Source organism: Hyla sarda, chromosome 8 (genome assembly GCF_029499605.1).
Source record: "Hyla sarda isolate aHylSar1 chromosome 8, aHylSar1.hap1, whole genome shotgun sequence".
Lineage (NCBI taxonomy): Eukaryota > Metazoa > Chordata > Amphibia > Anura > Hylidae > Hyla > Hyla sarda.
Window position 1 is genome coordinate 61079174 of NC_079196.1, and position 19723 is coordinate 61098896.

Genomic DNA, 19723 nt, shown 5'->3' on the forward strand with positions numbered 1-19723 from the left:
TACACAAAGGCACACATGAAGACACATACACACATGTGCACACACACATACAGATACACACACTCACACAAATGCTTACACAAAGGCACACATGAAGACACATACACACATGCAGACACACATGTTAAAACACACACACAGTCATTTTCAAAGTCAGCAGAGGCAAGCATGACAAAATATATGACTTAAAGGGGTATTCTAGGCCAAAACTTTTTTTTATATATTAACTGGCTCCGGAAAGTTAAACAGATTTGTAAATTACTTCTATTAAAAAATCTTAATCCTTCCAATAGTTATTAGCTTCTGAAGTTGAGTTGTTGTTTTCTGTCTAAGTGCTCTCTGATGACTCACGTCCCGGGAGCTGTGCAGTTCCTACGGGGATATTCTCCCATCATGCACAGCTCCCGGGACGTGACATCATCATTGAGCAGTTAGACAGAAAACTTCAGAAGCTAATAACTATTGGAAGGATTAAGATTTTTAAATAGAAGTAATTTACAAATCTGTTTAACTTTCCGGAGCCAGTATATATATGTATATAAAGGTTTTGCCTGGAATACCCCTTTAAGTTAGCAACTTTCTTTAAAGGGGTTCTCTGCTTTGCACAATCCCATTTTTGTTGGAAGGGTCTTAAAGGGGTACTCCAGTGTAAAACTTTTTTTTTAATCAACTGGTGCCAGAAAGTTAAACAGATTTGTAAATTACTTCTATTAAAAAATCTTTATCCTTTCAGTACTTATTAACTGCTGAATACCACATAGGAAATTATTTTCTTTTTGGAACACAGTGCTCTCTTCTGACATCATGACCACAGTGCTCTCTGCTGAGATGTCTGTCCATTTTAGGAACTGTCCAGAGCAGCATATGTTTGCTATGGGGGATTTTCTCCTACTCTGGACAGTTCTTAAAATGGACAGAGATGTCAGCAGAGAGCACTGTGGTCATGATGTCAGCAGAGAGCTCTGTGTTCCAAAAAGAAAATAATTTCCTATGTAGTATTCAGCAGCTAATAAGTACTGGAAGGATTAAGATTTTTTAATGGAAGTAATTTACAAATCTGTTTAACTTTCTGGCACCAGTTGATTAAAAAAAAAAAAAAAAGATTTCCACTGGAGTACCCCTTCAAGGTGATAAGCTGTAAACTGTGGGGAAACAGCAAACATATGTTCAATATACTGTATCTATAGCATCAAAACAGGGAAAGTTTAAAGGGGTAATTCCAACATCAAAAGTTCCCCACATCCTCTATCATAATGATGAAGGATAACTAGTTTATTGTTGGGGTCCAACCACTGGGCCCCCACTGATCTAGAGAATGGCGGTCAAATATCCTTTGAATGAATTAAGCAACGTGCATGAGTGATCAGCGCTCCATTCATTCTCTATGGAGCTTCAGAATACTTATTGTTCAGAAGCCCCTAGAGCAGTGCTTCCCAACCAGGGTGCCTTCAGCTGTTGCAAAACTACAACTCCGAGCATGCCCAAACAGTCTTTGGCTGTCCGAGCATATTGGGAGTTGTAGTTTTTAAAACAGCTGAAGGCACCCTGGTTTGGAAACACCACCCTAGAGAATGAATGGAGTGCTGCATTCATTCATGGGACAATGGCTCTCAGGATCAGCTAGTTAACCTCAACTGCAGTGGGCACCCAGCTATTTTATTCTTTACTATGAAGTGTTGATTTCTAAGGTTTTTCTCTTGTCTTACTTGTTATACCTCTGCTATGCAGGGAAAACATTCAACTTGCTTTCCCTCCTGCCTGACTTTGAATGTGTCAGAAATAAATCAGTACCCCTAAATCCTTCTGTGCTGAAGTCTCCACCAACACTAAGCTGCTGATATAATACTCCCTATTATGTTACCCAATTTTCCAACACAATACATGATAATATCCAGCTACGATCAATAGCTTTATGATTCGGTAAGAAAATAAAAATGGGCTAAATGCAGAACTGTTAGATGAACACAAGGTTATCAGATTTTGCCACATTCAGTCTAAGGCCATGTTCACACTGCAGAATGTCTGTGCGGAATTTTTTTTGCAGATTCCATAAGGAAATGCATTGCCGTCTATGAGAGCGGTCCTAGGTATTGCAGACATTCCGCCATGTGAACATAGCCTAAGGCCTAAGGCTATGTTCACATGGCAGTATTTCCATGTGGAATTCCGCGGGAGAATTCCGCAAAAAATGTTGCAGAAATGTAATGCCTATTGATTCCAGTGTCCCATTCAGACAGCGGAATTTCCCCAAGGAAATTCCGATTTCCATGGTGGAATACCATTGAAATTAATGATGCTTGAAATTCGGCAAAATTCTAAGAACACAGAAATTCGGCTGAAATTCTGGCAGAATTCCGCAATTCCATTCAGCAAGCTTTGCTGAATGGTATTTCTGTGTAATTGAAGAAAATCCACCATGTGAACGTAGCCTTAGGGCTGATCCATACTGCTGAATTTCCTCACTGAATTTCCTCTAATTTCCATGGCACACAAGTAATTTAAAGCAGATTCAAGCTGAAATTATATGTGGAAATCCTACCTGGAATCCTCATGGATCCTGACCAGGAATATTTTCTGCTTCAAGAATTGACATGTCCATTAATGAAACAGAAAATAAACCTTCTCAGGTCCTTCCATTGACATCAATGAGCTTTGATTCCACAAGGATTCGAGGCAGAATTCCCACATGGAAATTCAACTTGAATTTGCGTTAAATAACTTGTGTGCCATGGTTTTTGCATTTTTGCAAAATTTAGGAGTATGAACAAGCCCTAAGGCCAGGTTCACACTACGGAATCCGAGAGCGGGCAGTGCCAACCAGGGCCAAATGAATCAGTCCACGCAGACGTTGCCATCCCCATAAAGTCTGCAGAGAGGAGATCCACCAGAACATTGAACGAGTTTACTGTTCTGGCAGAATTTTTCGAGAGGATAGAGAGCTATGCATTTCTGAGCAGATTCCACAGTATGAATTGACATAATTCTGTAAGGCTGTAATCTGAATTTCCGCAATGGAAAAATCTGCTGCGGAAATTCAATTTCCGAGCTGAATTTTTCCACCAGATTCCACCATGTGAGCATAGCCTACGCCAAAAATCTTCATTGTTTATATGTTAGGTCAGTAGTAAGACACGCTACACACTGACCACTGCTTACAAGGTACAATTTTTACTGCCAAGCTGGGCATGACTGGGCAGAGCTTAATCTTACAATATTTAGAATCATAAAACTTCATGCAGGATTGCTCCAAACAATCTGGACAACCATTAGTGTTGGGTGGTTTCAAACCTATGGCAGTTCCACGGTATTTGATGGTATTTTTTTCCACTCATTTCCCCCTAACTTCTGTAGCGCCCACTGGCTTTCAGCGCTTGCAGGGGGAGGTGGCAGCTTCCGTTCTCCGTCCTGCGACTCACAACTCATTTTCAGCGCCGCGGCTCACAGGAGGAAAAGGAGATCAGTGCCTGCAGGTAACATGATTAGTCCCCCGATGTGGGGACAGCGCCTGCCGGTCATATATGATTAGTTACCAAGCGCACTTCGGCTGATAATTCTTCATTCGAGGAGGGGAGGGCCCAACCAGTATTGCGGTATAGGGAAAAATTAATGCCGTACAGAAAAACACACCTGTATTCGGTATAAACCAGTATACCGCCCAGCACTAACATCCATCGCCTTGGAAAAATGTGAGTGACTTCAATCCTGTTTTTGATACTCATGATATTGATACCTATGCTGATTGCATTAGAAGGGATTTGTTGAAGTTAAAAAATAGGAATGTTAAATTGAAACATCCTAACATGACTAAGGGTGAATTGGATGCAGTGTCGTCTCTTGTCCATGACCACGACCTAGTAATTAAACCAGCGGATAAGGGTGGAGCGGTCGTGGTCATGGACAGGAGACAATACATGAATGAGGCAAAGAGACAACTTGAGGACACAGAGGTCTACGAACAATTATCAGGTGATCCAAAATTCACTATAGAAAAAAAGATTAGGGTAGTGTTGGAGATGGGGCTAAGCATGTCTGTGATAGATGAGGATGTTAAAAAATATCTTACGGTCTTATTCCCAGTCACACCACAACTTTACCTTTTACCGAAGGTGCATAAAGATTTGACAAATCCACCAGGGCGCCCAATTGTTTCGGGTAGAAACTCTATAACTTCTAGAGTCTCTATCTTTCTTGATAAGGTACTCAGATCATTTGCTACACAAGCTAAATCCTATATTAGGGATACTTCAGATTTTCTCTCTAGGATTGAAAATATTGAAATTCCAGAAGGGGCAATTATTGCCTCTTTTGATGTGGTGAGCCTCTACACCTCCATCCAGCATGGTGGGGGTGTGAAGGCTGTCACCACATCTTTACTACAGGCAGGTTTTTCATCCGCTAAAATTGACTTTATTGTTGCCTTATTACGTATAGTACTCGAAAACAATTACTTTGTGTTTAATGATAAATTTTTCTTGCAAAAGCGGGGTACCGCAATGGGTAGCAACGTTGCGCCAACGTATGCCAACATCTTTATGTCACAATTTGAAGAGCGTTACGTCTATGTGTCTGTTACGCCGAGCGCTCCGGGTCCCCGCTCCTCCCCGGAGCGCTCGTTACACTCTCGCTACTGCAGCACTCCGGTCAGATCCACTGACCCGGTGCGCTGCGATACCGCCTCCAGCCGGGATGCGATTCGCGATGCGGGTGGCGCCCGCTCGCGATGCGCACCCCGGCTCCCGTACCTGACTCGCTCTCCGTCGTTCCTGTCCCGGCGCGCGCGGCCCCGCTCCCTAGGGCGCGCGCGCGCCGGGTCTCTGCGATTTAAAGGGCCACTGCGCCGCTGATTGGCGCAAGTGGTTCTAATTAGTGTGTTCACCTGTGCACTCCCTATGTATACCTCACTTCCCCTGCACTCCCTCGCCGGATCTTGTTGCCATTGTGCCAATGAAAGCGTTTCCTTGTGTGTTCCTAGCCTGTGTTCCAGACCTCCTGCCGTTGCCCCTGACTACGATCCTTGCTGCCTGCCCCGACCTTCTGCTACGTCCGACCTTGCTTCTGTCTACTCCCTTGTACCGCGCCTATCTTCAGCAGTCAGAGAGGTTGAGCCGTTGCTAGTGGATACGACCTGGTCACTACCGCCGCAGCAAGACCATCCCGCTTTGCGGCGGGCTCTGGTGAAAACCAGTAGTGACTTAGAACCGGTCCACTAGCACGGTCCACGCCAATCCCTCTCTGGCACAGAGGATCCACCTCCTGCCAGCCGGCATCGTGACAGTAGATCCGGCCATGGATCCCGCTGAAGTCCCTCTGCCAGTTGTCGCCGACCTCACCACGGTGGTCGCCCAGCAGTCACAACAGATAGCGCAACAAGGCCACCAGCTGTCTCAACTGACCGTGATGCTACAGCAGCTACTACCACAGCTTCAGTAATCATCTCCTCCGCCAGCTCCTGCACCTCCTCCGCAGCGAGTGGCCGCTTCAGGCCTACGACTATCCTTGCCGGATAAATTTGATGGGGACTCTAAATTTTGCCGTGGCTTTCTTTCTCAATGTTCCCTGCACTTGGAGATGATGTCGGACCAGTTTCCTACTGAAAGGTCTAAGGTGGCTTTCGTAGTCAGCCTTCTGTCTGGAAAAGCTCTGTCATGGGCCACACCGCTCTGGGACCGCAATGACCCCGTCACTGCCTCTGTACACTCCTTCTTCTCGGAAATTCGAAGTGTCTTTGAGGAACCTGCCCGAGCCTCTTCTGCTGAGACTGCCCTGTTGAACCTGGTCCAGGGTAATTCTTCCGTTGGCGAGTACGCCGTACAATTCCGTACTCTTGCTTCTGAACTATCCTGGAATAATGAGGCCCTCTGCGCGACCTTTAAAAAAGGCCTATCCAGCAACATTAAAGATGTTCTGGCCGCACGAGAAATCCCTGCTAACCTACATGAACTCATTCATCTAGCCACTCGCATTGACATGCGTTTTTCCGAAAGGCGTCAGGAGCTCCGCCAGGATATGGACTTTGTTCGCACGAGGCGTTTTTTCTCCCCGGCTCCTCTCTCCTCTGGTCCCCTGCAATCCGTTCCTGTGCCTCCCGCCGTGGAGGCTATGCAGGTCGACCGGTCTCGCCTGACACCTCAAGAGAGGACACGACGCCGCATGGAGAATCTCTGCCTGTACTGTGCCGGTACCGAACACTTCCTGAAGGATTGTCCTATCCGTCCTCCCCGCCTGGAAAGACGTACGCTGACTCCGCACAAAGGTGAGACAGTCCTTGATGTCAACTCTGCTTCTCCACGTCTTACTGTGCCTGTGCGGATATCTGCCTCTACCTTCTCCTTCTCTACTATGGCCTTCTTGGATTCCGGATCTGCAGGAAATTTTATTTTGGCCTCTCTCATCAACAGGTTCAACATCCCGGTGACCAGTCTCGCCAGACCCCTCTACATCAATTGTGTTAACAATGAAAGATTGGACTGTACCATACGCTTCCGCACGGAGCCCCTCCTAATGTGCATCGGACCTCATCACGAGAAAATTGAGTTTTTGGTCCTCCCCAATTGCACTTCCGAAATTCTCCTCGGACTACCCTGGCTTCAACACCATTCCCCAACCCTGGATTGGTCCGCTGGGGAGATCAAGAGTTGGGGTTCCTCTTGTTTCAAGGACTGCCTTAAACCGGTTCCCAGTTCTCCTTGCCGTGACCCTGTGGTTCCCCCTGTAACCGGTCTCCCTAAGGCCTATATGGACTTTGCGGATGTTTTTTGCAAAAAACAAGCTGAGACTCTACCTCCTCACAGGCCTTATGACTGTCCTATTGACCTCCTCCCGGGCACTACTCCACCCCGGGGCAGAATTTATCCTCTCTCTGCCCCAGAGACTCTTGCTATGTCTGAGTACATCCAGGAAAATTTAAAAAAGGGCTTTATCCGCAAATCCTCCTCTCCTGCCGGAGCCGGATTTTTCTTTGTGTCCAAAAAAGATGGCTCCCTACGTCCTTGCATTGACTACCGCGGTCTTAATAAAATCACGGTAAAGAACCGCTACCCCCTACCTCTCATCTCTGAACTCTTTGATCGCCTCCAAGGTGCCCACATCTTTACCAAACTGGACTTAAGAGGTGCTTATAATCTCATCCGCATCAGAGAGGGGGATAAATGGAAAACGGCATTTAACACTAGAGATGGACACTTTGAGTATCTGGTCATGCCCTTTGGCCTGTGCAACGCCCCTGCCGTCTTCCAAGACTTTGTTAATGAAATTTTTCGTGATCTCTTATATTCCTGTGTTGTTGTGTATCTGGACGATATCCTGATTTTTTCTGCCAACCTAGAAGAACACCGCCAGCATGTCCGCATGGTTCTTCAGAGACTTCGTGACAATCAACTTTATGCCAAAATGGAGAAATGTCTGTTTGAATGTCAATCTCTTCCTTTCCTAGGATACTTGGTCTCTGGCCAGGGACTACAAATGGATCCAGACAAACTCTCTGCCGTGTTAGATTGGCCACGCCCCTCCGGACTCCGTGCTATCCAACGTTTTTTGGGGTTCGCCAATTATTACAGACAATTTATTCCACATTTTTCTACCATTGTGGCTCCTATCGTGGCTTTAACCAAAAAGAATGCCAATCCTAAGTCATGGCCTCCTCAAGCGGAAGACGCCTTTAAACAGCTCAAGTCTGCCTTTTCTTCGGCTCCCGTGCTCTCCAGACCTGACCCATCTAAACCCTTCCTATTGGAGGTTGATGCCTCCTCAGTAGGAGCTGGAGCGGTCCTTCTACAAAAAAATTCTTCCGGGCATGCTGTTACTTGTGGTTTTTTTTCTAGGACCTTCTCTCCGGCGGAGAGGAACTACTCCATCGGGGATCGAGAGCTACTAGCCATTAAATTAGCACTTGAGGAATGGAGGCATCTGCTGGAGGGATCAAGATTTCCAGTTATTATTTACACCGATCACAAGAACCTCTCCTATCTCCAGTCTGCCCAACGGCTGAATCCTCGCCAGGCCAGGTGGTCTCTGTTCTTTGCCCGATTTAATTTTGAAATTCACTTTCGGCCTGCCGATAAGAACATTAGGGCCGATGCTCTCTCTCGTTCCTCGGATGCCTCGGAAGTAGAGCTCTCTCCGCAACACATCATTCCTCCTGACTGCCTGATCTCCACTTCTCCAGCCTCCATCAGGCAAACTCCTCCAGGGAAGACCTTCGTCTCTCCACGCCAACGCCTCGGAATCCTCAAATGGGGTCACTCCTCCCATCTCGCAGGTCATGCGGGCATCAAGAAATCCGTGCAACTCATCTCTCGTTTCTATTGGTGGCCGACTCTGGAGACGGATGTTGTGGATTTTGTGCGAGCCTGCACTGTCTGTGCCCGGGATAAGACTCCTCGCCAGAAGCCCGCTGGTCTTCTTCATCCTCTGCCTGTCCCCGAACAGCCTTGGTCTCTGATTGGTATGGACTTTATTACAGACTTACCCCCATCCCGTGGCAACACTGTTGTTTGGGTGGTCGTTGATCGATTCTCCAAGATGGCACATTTCATCCCTCTTCCTGGTCTCCCTTCAGCGCCTCAGTTGGCAAAACAATTTTTTGTACACATTTTTCGTCTTCACGGGTTGCCCACGCAGATCGTCTCGGACAGAGGCGTCCAATTCGTGTCAAAATTCTGGAGGGCTCTCTGTAAACAACTCAAGATTAAATTAAACTTTTCTTCTGCCTATCATCCTCAATCCAATGGGCAAGTAGAAAGAGTTAACCAGGTCCTGGGTGATTATTTACGGCATTTTGTTTCCTCCCGCCAGGATGACTGGGCAGATCTTCTACCATGGGCCGAATTCTCGTATAACTTCAGAGTCTCTGAATCTTCCTCCAAATCCCCATTTTTCGTGGTGTACGGCCGTCACCCTCTTCCCCGCCTCCCTACTCCCTTGCCCTCTGGTTTGCCCGCTGTGGATGAAATATCTCGTGATCTTTCCACCATATGGAAAGAGACCCAAAATTCTCTCTTACAGGCTTCATCACGCATGAAGAAGTTTGCTGATAAGAAAAGAAGAGCTCCCCCCATTTTTTCTCCTGGAGACAAGGTATGGCTCTCCGCTAAATATGTCCGCTTCCGTGTCCCTAGCTACAAATTGGGACCACGCTATCTTGGTCCTTTCAAAATTTTGTGCCAGATTAATCCTGTCTCTTACAAACTTCTTCTTCCTCCTTCTCTTCGTATTCCTAATGCCTTTCACGTTTCTCTTCTTAAACCACTCATCATCAACCGTTTCTCTCCCAAACTTGTTTCTCCCACTCCTGTTTCCGGCTCCTCGGACATCTTCTCCGTAAAGGAGATACTGGCCTCCAAGAAGGTCAGAGGGAAAACTTTTTTTTTGGTCGATTGGAAGGGTTGTGGTCCTGAAGAGAGATCCTGGGAACCTGAGGACAATATCCTAGACAAAAGTCTGCTCCTCAGGTTCTCAGGCTCTAAGAAGAGGGGGAGACCTAAGGGGGGGGGTACTGTTACGCCGAGCGCTCCGGGTCCCCGCTCCTCCCCGGAGCGCTCGCTACACTCTCGCTACTGCAGCGCTCCGGTCAGATCCACTGACCCGGTGCGCTGCGATACCGCCTCCAGCCGGGATGCGATTCGCGATGCGGGTGGCGCCCGCTCGCGATGCGCACCCCGGCTCCCGTACCTGACTCGCTCTCCGTCGGTCCTGTCCCGGCGCGCGCGGCCCCGCTCCCTAGGGCGCGCGCGCGCCGGGTCTCTGCGATTTAAAGGGCCACTGCGCCGCTGATTGGCGCAAGTGGTTCTAATTAGTGTGTTCACCTGTGCACTCCCTATGTATACCTCACTTCCCCTGCACTCCCTCGCCGGATCTTGTTGCCATTGTGCCAGTGAAAGCGTTTCCTTGTGTGTTCCTAGCCTGTGTTCCAGACCTCCTGCCGTTGCCCCTGACTACGATCCTTGCTGCCTGCCCCCGACCTTCTGCTACGTCCGACCTTGCTTCTGTCTACTCCCTTGTACCGCGCCTATCTTCAGCAGTCAGAGAGGTTGAGCCGTTGCTAGTGGATACGACCTGGTCACTACCGCCGCAGCAAGACCATCCCGCTTTGCGGCGGGCTCTGGTGAAAACCAGTAGTGACTTAGAACCGGTCCACTAGCACGGTCCACGCCAATCCCTCTCTGGCACAGAGGATCCACCTCCTGCCAGCCGGCATCGTGACAGTGTCCCACCACTCCAGGTTTATCCTGGAGTGGTGGAGATACATAGACGATGTATTCTTGATTTGGACTGGAACACTGACTGATTTATTATCTTTTCAGGACTATCTTAATGAACAGGACCCAGACATTCGCTTCACTTTGACCCACTCTTATGTTTCGGTGAGCTTTCTGGATGTACTAGTGACGATACAGGGAAACCATTTGACTACAGATCTCTATGTAAAGGACACTGACTGCAATACATTGCTGAGATTCGATAGTTGTCACCCTAGATCCATGGTGAACTCCTTGCCCTATAGCCAATTGCTGAGGGCAAGGAGGGTCACGGATTCGGAAGAAAAGTATGACAAGGCCCTGGATAGAATGGTTCAAAATTTCAAGAATAGGGGATACCCTGTGGGATTAATAGTGAGACAAAAGGACAGAATTGATAGGACACAAAGGGGACTCGTGTCTGGACAGAGTAGGATACCCACAGATCCTCGCATAGCGTTTGTCTCCACGTACAATGATCTTTCCCCTGAGATCGGCAGAATTGTTAGGAAACACTGGAATTTACTTGAGGGATATACACACATTCCAGAATTGAAGTCACCTCCTATTATGGCCTATAGGAGACCTACAAACTTGAAAGATAAGTTGGTAAAAGCAGATATGTCTACCAAGAGGAGTGGCCAACGGTACCTTACCACTTTTAGAAGGGGAAGCTTCCCCTGCCGATCTTGTACCAACTGTGGACTTATGGCAAAGGGTGAGTCCTTTTGTCATCCGTCCACAGGACAAGTTTTTCCCATCAGACAATATCTTACGTGTAGTACATCTTTTGTCGTCTATGTCTTGTGGTGCCCGTGTGGTCTCCTGTATGTTGGGGAGACCACATGGGACCTCAAGACTAGACTGAATCAACACAGATACTCAATTCGTAAGAAAAAACTTGACCTCCCGGTGTCTAAGCACTTTACAGATCTTGCACATAGTGAAAGGGACCTGAGATTCATGGTCTTAGACCATGTACCCCCTTTGAAAAGAGGGGGTGACAGGCAGGGACGTCTGAAGAGACTTGAACTTAAATGGATATACATTCTTAATTCTTTGAGACCTCATGGTTTAAATGTTGATTTCAAAATTTCACATAGGGTGCTAGGCAGGTAATGTGTCCTGGACATTCTCTGAGTTAGGTTACATGTAAACCGGTGTATAAAACACAAGTGATATGACTATTTAGATTTTTGGAATATTTCCTTTTAGAACATATTATTAACCATGTTCTTTCTCTTTCTTTTTTGCAGTAACCGGAGGGGATTATTGTCACTCACGTTTATATATAAAAATGTTCCGTTTATTCATTTACAATAAATAACATTGAATTTAGTTATTGTTTGATATTTTCTGTCGGAAGTCAGGGATGTATATTACATGTGTGATATTCATTAATTTTGATATACATACTATATATTCAGTACACCATATCATTTTACACATTTTATTTCACTTTATTTAGTATTTTGTTCATTTTTTTCATTTTTTTCATCTTTTTTATTTTGATTATTATTATTATTATTTTTATCATCTTCAATTTTTTAATTATTTATTTATTTATTTTATATTCCTTTTATTTTACACAGTTATTAATTTTGATTATTTAATCTTGAATTTTGCTGTTGCCAACAGCTATGGGATGAGTCATATCTGGACGCAGTTCCAGTAATCTAATTACAGTCCCCCTTTTTAACCCAGGACTAGGGCATATGTGGTGGAATAGAGAGCTGGTTGCAGTGGTGACCTCAGACTATGAGGTTGTGGTACACTATTCCACTATAAAGAGATACTTGTACAAATATGGTCTTCATGGAAGAGTCATCAGAAGAAAACTTCTTCTAGGTCTTTACCACAAAAATCAGCGTTTGAACTTTGCAAATGAACATATAGACAAGCCTGATGCATTTTGGAAACAAGTTCTGTGGACCAATGAGGTTAAAATTGAACTTTTTGGCCGGAATGAGCAAAGGTACGTTTGGAGAAGAAGGGGAACAGAATTTAAAGAAAAGAACCTCTGTCGAACTGTTAAGCATGGGGGTGGATCAATCATGCTTTTTGCAGCCAGTGGCACAGGAAACATCTCATGAGTAGAAGGAAAAATGGATTCAATAAAATTTCAGCAAATTTTGGATGCAAACTTGATGCGATCTGAAAAAAACTGAAGTTAAAGAGAGGGATGGCTACTACAAATGGATAATGATCCTAAACACACCTCGAAATCCACAGGGGATTACATCAATAGGCGTAAACTGATGGTTTTGCCATGGTCTTCACAATCTATGGATAGGCCTTAAAAGAGCAGTGCGTAACAGACAGCCCAGAAATCTCAAAGAACTGGAAGACTTTTGTAAGGAAGAATGGGCAAAGATACCTCAAACAAGAATTGAAAGACTCTTGGCTGGCTACAAAAAGCGTTTACAAGCTGTGATACTTGCCAAAAGGGGCAGTACAAGATATTAACTCTGCAGGGTGCCCAAACTTTTGCAGACACCATTTTTTTGTTTTCTGTTATTTTGAAAGTGTAAATGATGGAAATAAAATGTAACTTTTGTTGACATATTAAAAGAATGTCTAATCTGTAATTTGATGCCTTTTGGAGATGTTTCCATCTTTCCTTGGCTTCTTTATGCACATTAATATACATTTTTACCTGGGGTGCCCAAACTTTTGATCCCCCACTGTATATATATATATATACGCTCTGCCAGTGGGTCGTTCCCCCCGTGGGCACTGGTGTCGCGACGGTGGTGGTCGCCGCCCAGTGCTACACCATTTTATGCTAGGGACGTTAGGGACCCACTCTAAATAGGTGGCCTTGACGTGGCGAGTGGGCTTGTACTTTTTGATCAAAAATGTATACTAACAACCTGTTAGTTTTTGATATTATGCTGAGAAGCAATCAGATCATTATACAAGATTGTAGATGTGCGACCATGCCTGTTTCTTCTACCCGAATTCACACTGTGTTTTCTATCCCCTCCTTTTTTTTTTGTTTGAACATGTGTCTGCACTCTTCCCCACCCCCTCAGCCCAACACTATATAAGTAGTAGTTAGCTACACAAGGGCCATTTCTTTCCTAGCAGCCTCCCAGTCTGACTGGGAGAGCTTGGTAAGTGTGCTGTTACACCTTGTTCACACTGGTGTGGTGCTGTGCAGCGTCTGTTGCTGCCGTGGCGCCGTGTCTGTGGGGAGGTGCGACCCATAGACTGGTTTGAGTGGCATTGGGGCCGCTCTGCCAGTGGGTCGTTCCCCCCGTGGGCACTGGTGTCGCGTCGGTGGTGGTCGCCGTCCAGTGCAACGCCATTTTATGCTAGGGACATTAGGGACCCACTCTAAATAGGTGGCCTTGATGTGGCGAGTGGGCTTGTACTTTTTGATCAAAAATGTATACTATCAACCTGTTAGTTTTTGATATTATGCTGAGAAGCAATCAGATCATTATACAAGATTGTAGATGTGCGACCATGCCTGTTTCTTCTACCCGAATATATATATATATATATATATATATATATATATATATATATATATATATCTGTGCTAAAATTCAGACTATGAGACCTCCAGGAAACTAAGTTACACAGCATATGAGTTTTGCAGATTATTAGTAAATATACCATCCAAGAAGTTAGATGACTAAATATCAGATAAGAATCTTAACCTGTTATGTTTTTGTGGGGTAGTATTATTCATGAGGTAATCATGTATTTACTTCAAGGGCAAAGGTAAAATTGTATGAATACAACCAAACAATAATCTTAACATAATACAAAAGTATTCAAAAATAAAATAAATATTCTTCTATGACTGTATAGCAATCTATGCCCCATACTACCTATAGGTATGGTCTTTATACCTTCACAGCAGATATATGGCAAAATGGCTATATTGAATTTGTAGCTGTGAATAGAATCAACCAAACAGAATGGCATGGTAGTCTAGGCTTTTCTTATGGTAATAAATGGCAGATGAAACCCCCCATGGTTCCCGGTTCATGCACAACAGACTTTGCATTTCACTAAAACATACAGGTTCATACTGTTATGTTCATCAATGGGACCATTATGGTCTGAGTCAAATATAAAGAACATAGGCATGACGTCTTCCCATGCTGATGGGAATGAACATCAAGTGCCACCAGAAGAAAAACTTCATCATATGGCAATGTACAGTAGAATGTGCACCCATGTCTTTTAATGTGGGAAACAAGTGCAGAAGTGACATTGTGTGCACAAATATCAAAATTGCTTCACTTCTATTCCGTTCCCTTGCATGAAATATCTATTACTGCAAATCTGTAGAGTCCTCCATTCTTATGATGAAGAGAACCACTAGGGATATGTTTTCATGGTGATGTTTTGTAAGTCATTGGAGCCCTTGTAATATTGTCCCATCAGCATGTTCCTCCTCTGCCCGGCAATAAATCAACACTTGCCTGTCTTGAGATCTCCCATGGTTTGGTTGCGGCTCCAAGGTCACATGCTGTCATCAGCATTGATCTGAAAGAGAGGGGAAGATCAAAGCAAACATGCTATGCTGGTGCTTCTTACCTATCACCACCGGCTTTACCAAGACGAATTTATTGTATTTCAAAGAACAGAAATAAATATATTGCCTTATATATACATATCAGCATGAAATACATCATTTTTGGCCAGAGAGTATATCATTGAAAATTGTTTGCTCCTCCTGGGACATACTTCTGAAACTGGCTATTCCTTGTTATTGACAGTAGCCGTAGCAGCATTTAGGGTCTTATGTAGAGCATGACTAGCAAATACGTTTTAGGACTATAAACTTTGGGCCTATAAAAAGCTGCCACCCCCCCCCCCCCCCTTACTCTAGATACGAGTATTATCTAACCAATATAATCTTTCTTGTTTCTCATTCATATAGCACTGACATAGTCCATGAACCTGTACACAGATTGTAATGATTTAAATGCATTCAATCTAAGCACAGTTTTGGCAAAATTAATAAAAAGGTTTAACCCCTTAAGGACGCAGCTCATTTTCATTTTAAGGACTCAGCCCTTTTTTGCAAATCTGACCACTTTCACTTTATATATTAATAACTCTGGGATGCTTTTACCTTTCATTCTGATTCCAAGACTGTTTTTTCGTGACATATTCTACTTTAACATAGTGGTAAATCCCCAAATTTCATGAAAATTTTTACAATTTAGAATTTTTCTAACTTTGAAACTCTCTGTTTGTAAAGAAAATGGACATTCCTAATAAATGATATATTGATTCACAAATACAATGTGTCTACTTTATATTGGCATCATAAAGTTGACATGTTTTTACTTTTTGAAGTCATTAGAGAGACCAGTTAAATTTGAAGTGGATTTGAGGGGCCGTTCTGTGAGAAATACCCCATAAATGACCCCATTATAGAAACTGCACCCCTCAAAGTATTCAAAATGATATTCAGAAAATGTGTTTACCCTTTAGGTGTTTCACAGGAATAGCAGCAAAGTGAGGGAGAAAATTCAAAATATGAGTACCTCATATGTGTATGTCAAGTGCTCTGTGGGTGCACTAGAGGGCTCCGAAGTGAAGGAGCGACAATGGGATTTTGGAGAGTGAATTTTGCTGAAATGGTTTTTGGGAGGCATGTCACATTTAGAAAGCCCCTATGGTGCCAGAACAGTAAAAAAAAACAAAAAAAAAACCACATGGCATACTATTTTGGAAACTACACCCTTCAAGGAACGTAACAAAGGGTACAGTGAGCCTTAACACCCCACAGGTGTTTGATGACTTTTCGATTTGTAAATGAAAACAAGTCGGGGGCCATCTGCGTTTACAAAGCCCCCATGCTACCAGAACAGTCGACCCCCCCCCACATGTGACCCCAATTTGGAAACAACACCCGTCACAGAATTTTATAAGGGGTGCAGTAAGCATTTACACCCCACTGGCATTTGAAAAATCTTTGGAACAGTGGGCTGGGCAAATGAAAAATTTAATTTTTCATTTTCATGGACCACTGTTCCAAAAATCTGTCAGACACCTGTGGGGCGTAAATGCTCATTGCACCCCTTATTACATTATGTGAGGGTTGTAGTTTCCAAAATGGGGTCACATGTGGGGGGTCCATTGTTATGGCACCATGGGGGCTTTGTAAACACGTGGCCTTCAATTCTGGACAAATTTTCTCTCCAAAAGCCCAATGGCGCTCCTTCTCTTCTGAGCATTGTAGTTCACCAGCAGAGCACTTTATATCCAGATATGGGGTAGGTTCTTACTCAGAAGAAATGGTGTTACAAATTTTGGGGGGCTTTTTTCCTATTACCCCTTGTGAAAATGAAAAATTTAGGGTAACAACAGCATTTTAGTGAAAATGTTTTTTTTTTTTCCTATCCAACTTTGATGAAAATTCCTCAAACACCTGTGGGGTGTTAAAGCTCACTCTATACCCCTTGTTATGTTCTGTGGGGTCACATGTGGGTATTTCTTTTTTGGCATTTCTGTCAGAACCGCTGTAAAATCAGCCACCCTTGTGCAAATCACCATTTTAGGCCTCAAATGTACATAGTGCGCTCTCACTCCTGAGCCTTGTTGTACGCCCACAGAGCATTTTACGTCCACATATGGGGTATTTCCGTACTCAGGAGAAATTGCATTGCAAATTTTGGGGGTCTTTTTTTTCTTTTACCTCTTGTAAAAATGAAAAGTATGGGGCAACACCAGCATGACAGTGTAAATTTTTAAATTTTTTTTTACACTAACAGGCTGGTGTAGACCCCAACTTTACCTTTTCATAAGGGGTGATAGGAGAAAAAGCCCCCCAAAATTTGTAGCGCAATTGCTCCCGAGTACAGAAAAATACCCCATATGTGGCCTTAAACTGTTGGCTTGAAATACGTCAGGGCTCCAAAGCGAAAGAGCACCATGTGCATTTGAGGCCTAAATTAGGGATTTGCATGGGGGTGGACTCGGATGCAAGCAGTACAATTGCGTCCACTACGTAAAATATTCTACGCCAGTGATTCCCAAACAGGGTGCCTCCAGCTGTTACTAAACTCCCAACATGCCTGGACAGTCAGTGGCTGTCTGGAAATGCTGGGAGTTATTGTTTTGCAACCACTGTAGACTCCGTTTTGGAAAGTGTACGTGTGTGTGTGTATATGTAGTGTACCCTTTATTTATTGTGTATTGTAATGTTTTTACGGTACATTTGCACTGGCGGGGGTTTACGGTGAGTTTCCCGCTAGGAGTTTGAGCTGCGGCAGAAAATTTTCCCCACCCATGTGATTGTGCCCTGTACATTCACATGGGGGCAAACCTCCAGCTGTTGCAAAACTACAACTCCCACAATACACTGACAGACCATGCATGCTGGAAGTTGTACTTTTGCAACAGCTGGGGGCACACTGGTTGGAAAACCTTGAGTTAGGTTCTGTTACCAAACTCAGTATTTTCCAACGAGTGTGCCTCCAGCTGTTGCAAAACTAAAACTCCAAGCATGTACTGATCTCCCAAGGGCATGCTGGGAGATGTAGTTATGCAACAGCTGGAGGCACGCAACTACAACTTTCAGCATGCTGAGACAGCCGTTTGCTGTTCGTGCATGCTGGGAGTTGTAGTTTTGCTAGATTTAGAGGGCCATGGTTTAGAGATCAAGTGCAGTGATCTCCAAACTGTGGCCCTCCAGATATTGCAAAACTACAAATTCCAGCATGCCCAGACAGCAAACTGCTGTGTAGGCATGCTGGGAATTGTAGTTTTGCAAGATCTAGAGAGCCACAGTTTAGAGAAAACTGCACAGTGATCTCCAAACTGTACCCCTCTAAATCTTGCAAAACTACAAATTCCAGCATGTGCAAACAGCAAATGGCTGTCTGGGCATGCTGAGAGTTGTAGTTTTGCAACATCTGGAAGGTTACAGCTTAGAGACCACTGTAAAAACTGTAGCCCTCCAGATGTTGCTAGGCAACAACTCACCTGGCAGTAGTAGGATCGCCACCCGCCGCCACACAGAGGAGGATCGCCGCTGGTAAGTGACCTCCGGCACCGGTCCCAGCCCAGTTCCCCCGTTCTGCCTGGACTACCGTGGGTGGGCAGAGCGGATAAACTGAACTATCCCCTCCTATCCCTGCTATTGGGGGCGGGGGGGGGGGGGGGTTGTGTGTCTCAAGAATGATTTCAGCAGGCATCCAGTCCGGTCCCTGACCGGCTAGCGGCAGGGACCGAAATTCCCAAGGGTGTACCTATACGCCCTAGGTCCTTAAGGACTCAGGATGCAGGGCATATGCATATGCCCTGCGTCCTGAAGAGGTTCAATTAAAAATTAAAAACACATTTTTACTGTTGTTATGCCTTGTTCCTCAATACTGATATACCAAATTACACTAAATATACTTTGTTTTACAAGAAAAACATTTTCTTTTAGAAAACTTAGTAAAATTTATGTTTCATAAATTTAACTCATACAAGGATAGAGTGAAGAGGGTTTTGCAGTGTTCAGTCATACAGGCAGTGGCGTACCAAGGGGGCGGGGCGGGGGGGGGGGGGACGGCCCGCCCCGGGTGCCATGACGTCATCCCCCCCACATCCAGTGGCGTAGCGGCTGGGGTGCGGACCGAACCGGGCGACACCAGCCTGATGGGGTGACACCATGCCGCTCAGTGACCGGGTGCCCCCCTCGTCTTCAGTTGTGCTCGCTACCGTCCGTTAGCACCCCATTACCTCGCTCAGCCGACCCCCGTTTGGGATGGGGGGTGCCAAACAAAGGGTTCTCCCCGGGTGCCAAATTCTCTAGGTACACCCCTGCATACAGGTATCATGTGCCCAAGCTGCGATAAATTCTTCCATCAGTTGCTGCTTGTTTGTTGTGAATCTTTATTTATTTATTTATTTTTTCTGACCCTGGAACTGCCCATATTTCCTCTACTAGATTCATGTCTGGACCATTTCTTGGCCATGGTTATACTTTAATTCATGATCATCAAAAAAAAGTGCAAATGAGGAAATGAATAAGAATGGTAGGCTCTGCAAACACACACTTTTTAAGTGTTTTTAAACTTTTCTTCATGATATATATGCAGTTATGTAATAAAATAAATCGTGTTTTCATAAGCATATAGGCATGCGTCTTAATTGGTGCTGGGTCTTTCCTTTTTTATGGTTGAAGAAAACGTGTCACTTTATGATCCTTGTGACATTAAAGGGATACTCTGCCCAAAGACATTGTATCCCTTATCTAAAGGATAGGGAATAAGATGACTAATCCCAGGGGTTCCGCTGATGGGACCCCCGCGATCTCCATGCAGTAGTGGTCATTCTAAACAGTAGGTTTAGAAAGCTGGGTTTCCATTACCAGAGATGTGACGTCACGCCCCCCCCTGCATAACATGAACAGAGGGGGAGTGGTGTGACATAACAAGGGTGTGTGTGATGTTATATCTCTGACCGCAGAAACCCAGCATTCTAATCCTACTATTTAGAATGCAGGGTGCTGCACGGAGATTGCG

General features: G+C 44.8%; 1 protein-coding gene across 5 annotated transcripts in view; it reads right to left on the bottom strand.

The window, feature by feature from the left end:
• The window catches only part of PDE11A (phosphodiesterase 11A), an 807989-nt gene that overhangs the window by 67667 nt on the left and 720599 nt on the right, over positions 1-19723 (bottom strand). For all 5 annotated transcript variants that reach the window (XM_056536201.1, XM_056536200.1, XM_056536203.1 and 2 more), the window contains one exon: positions 14678-14741. In XM_056536201.1, the coding sequence (XP_056392176.1) occupies positions 14678-14741 (64 nt within the window). The remainder of the gene's footprint in view (positions 1-14677; positions 14742-19723) is intronic.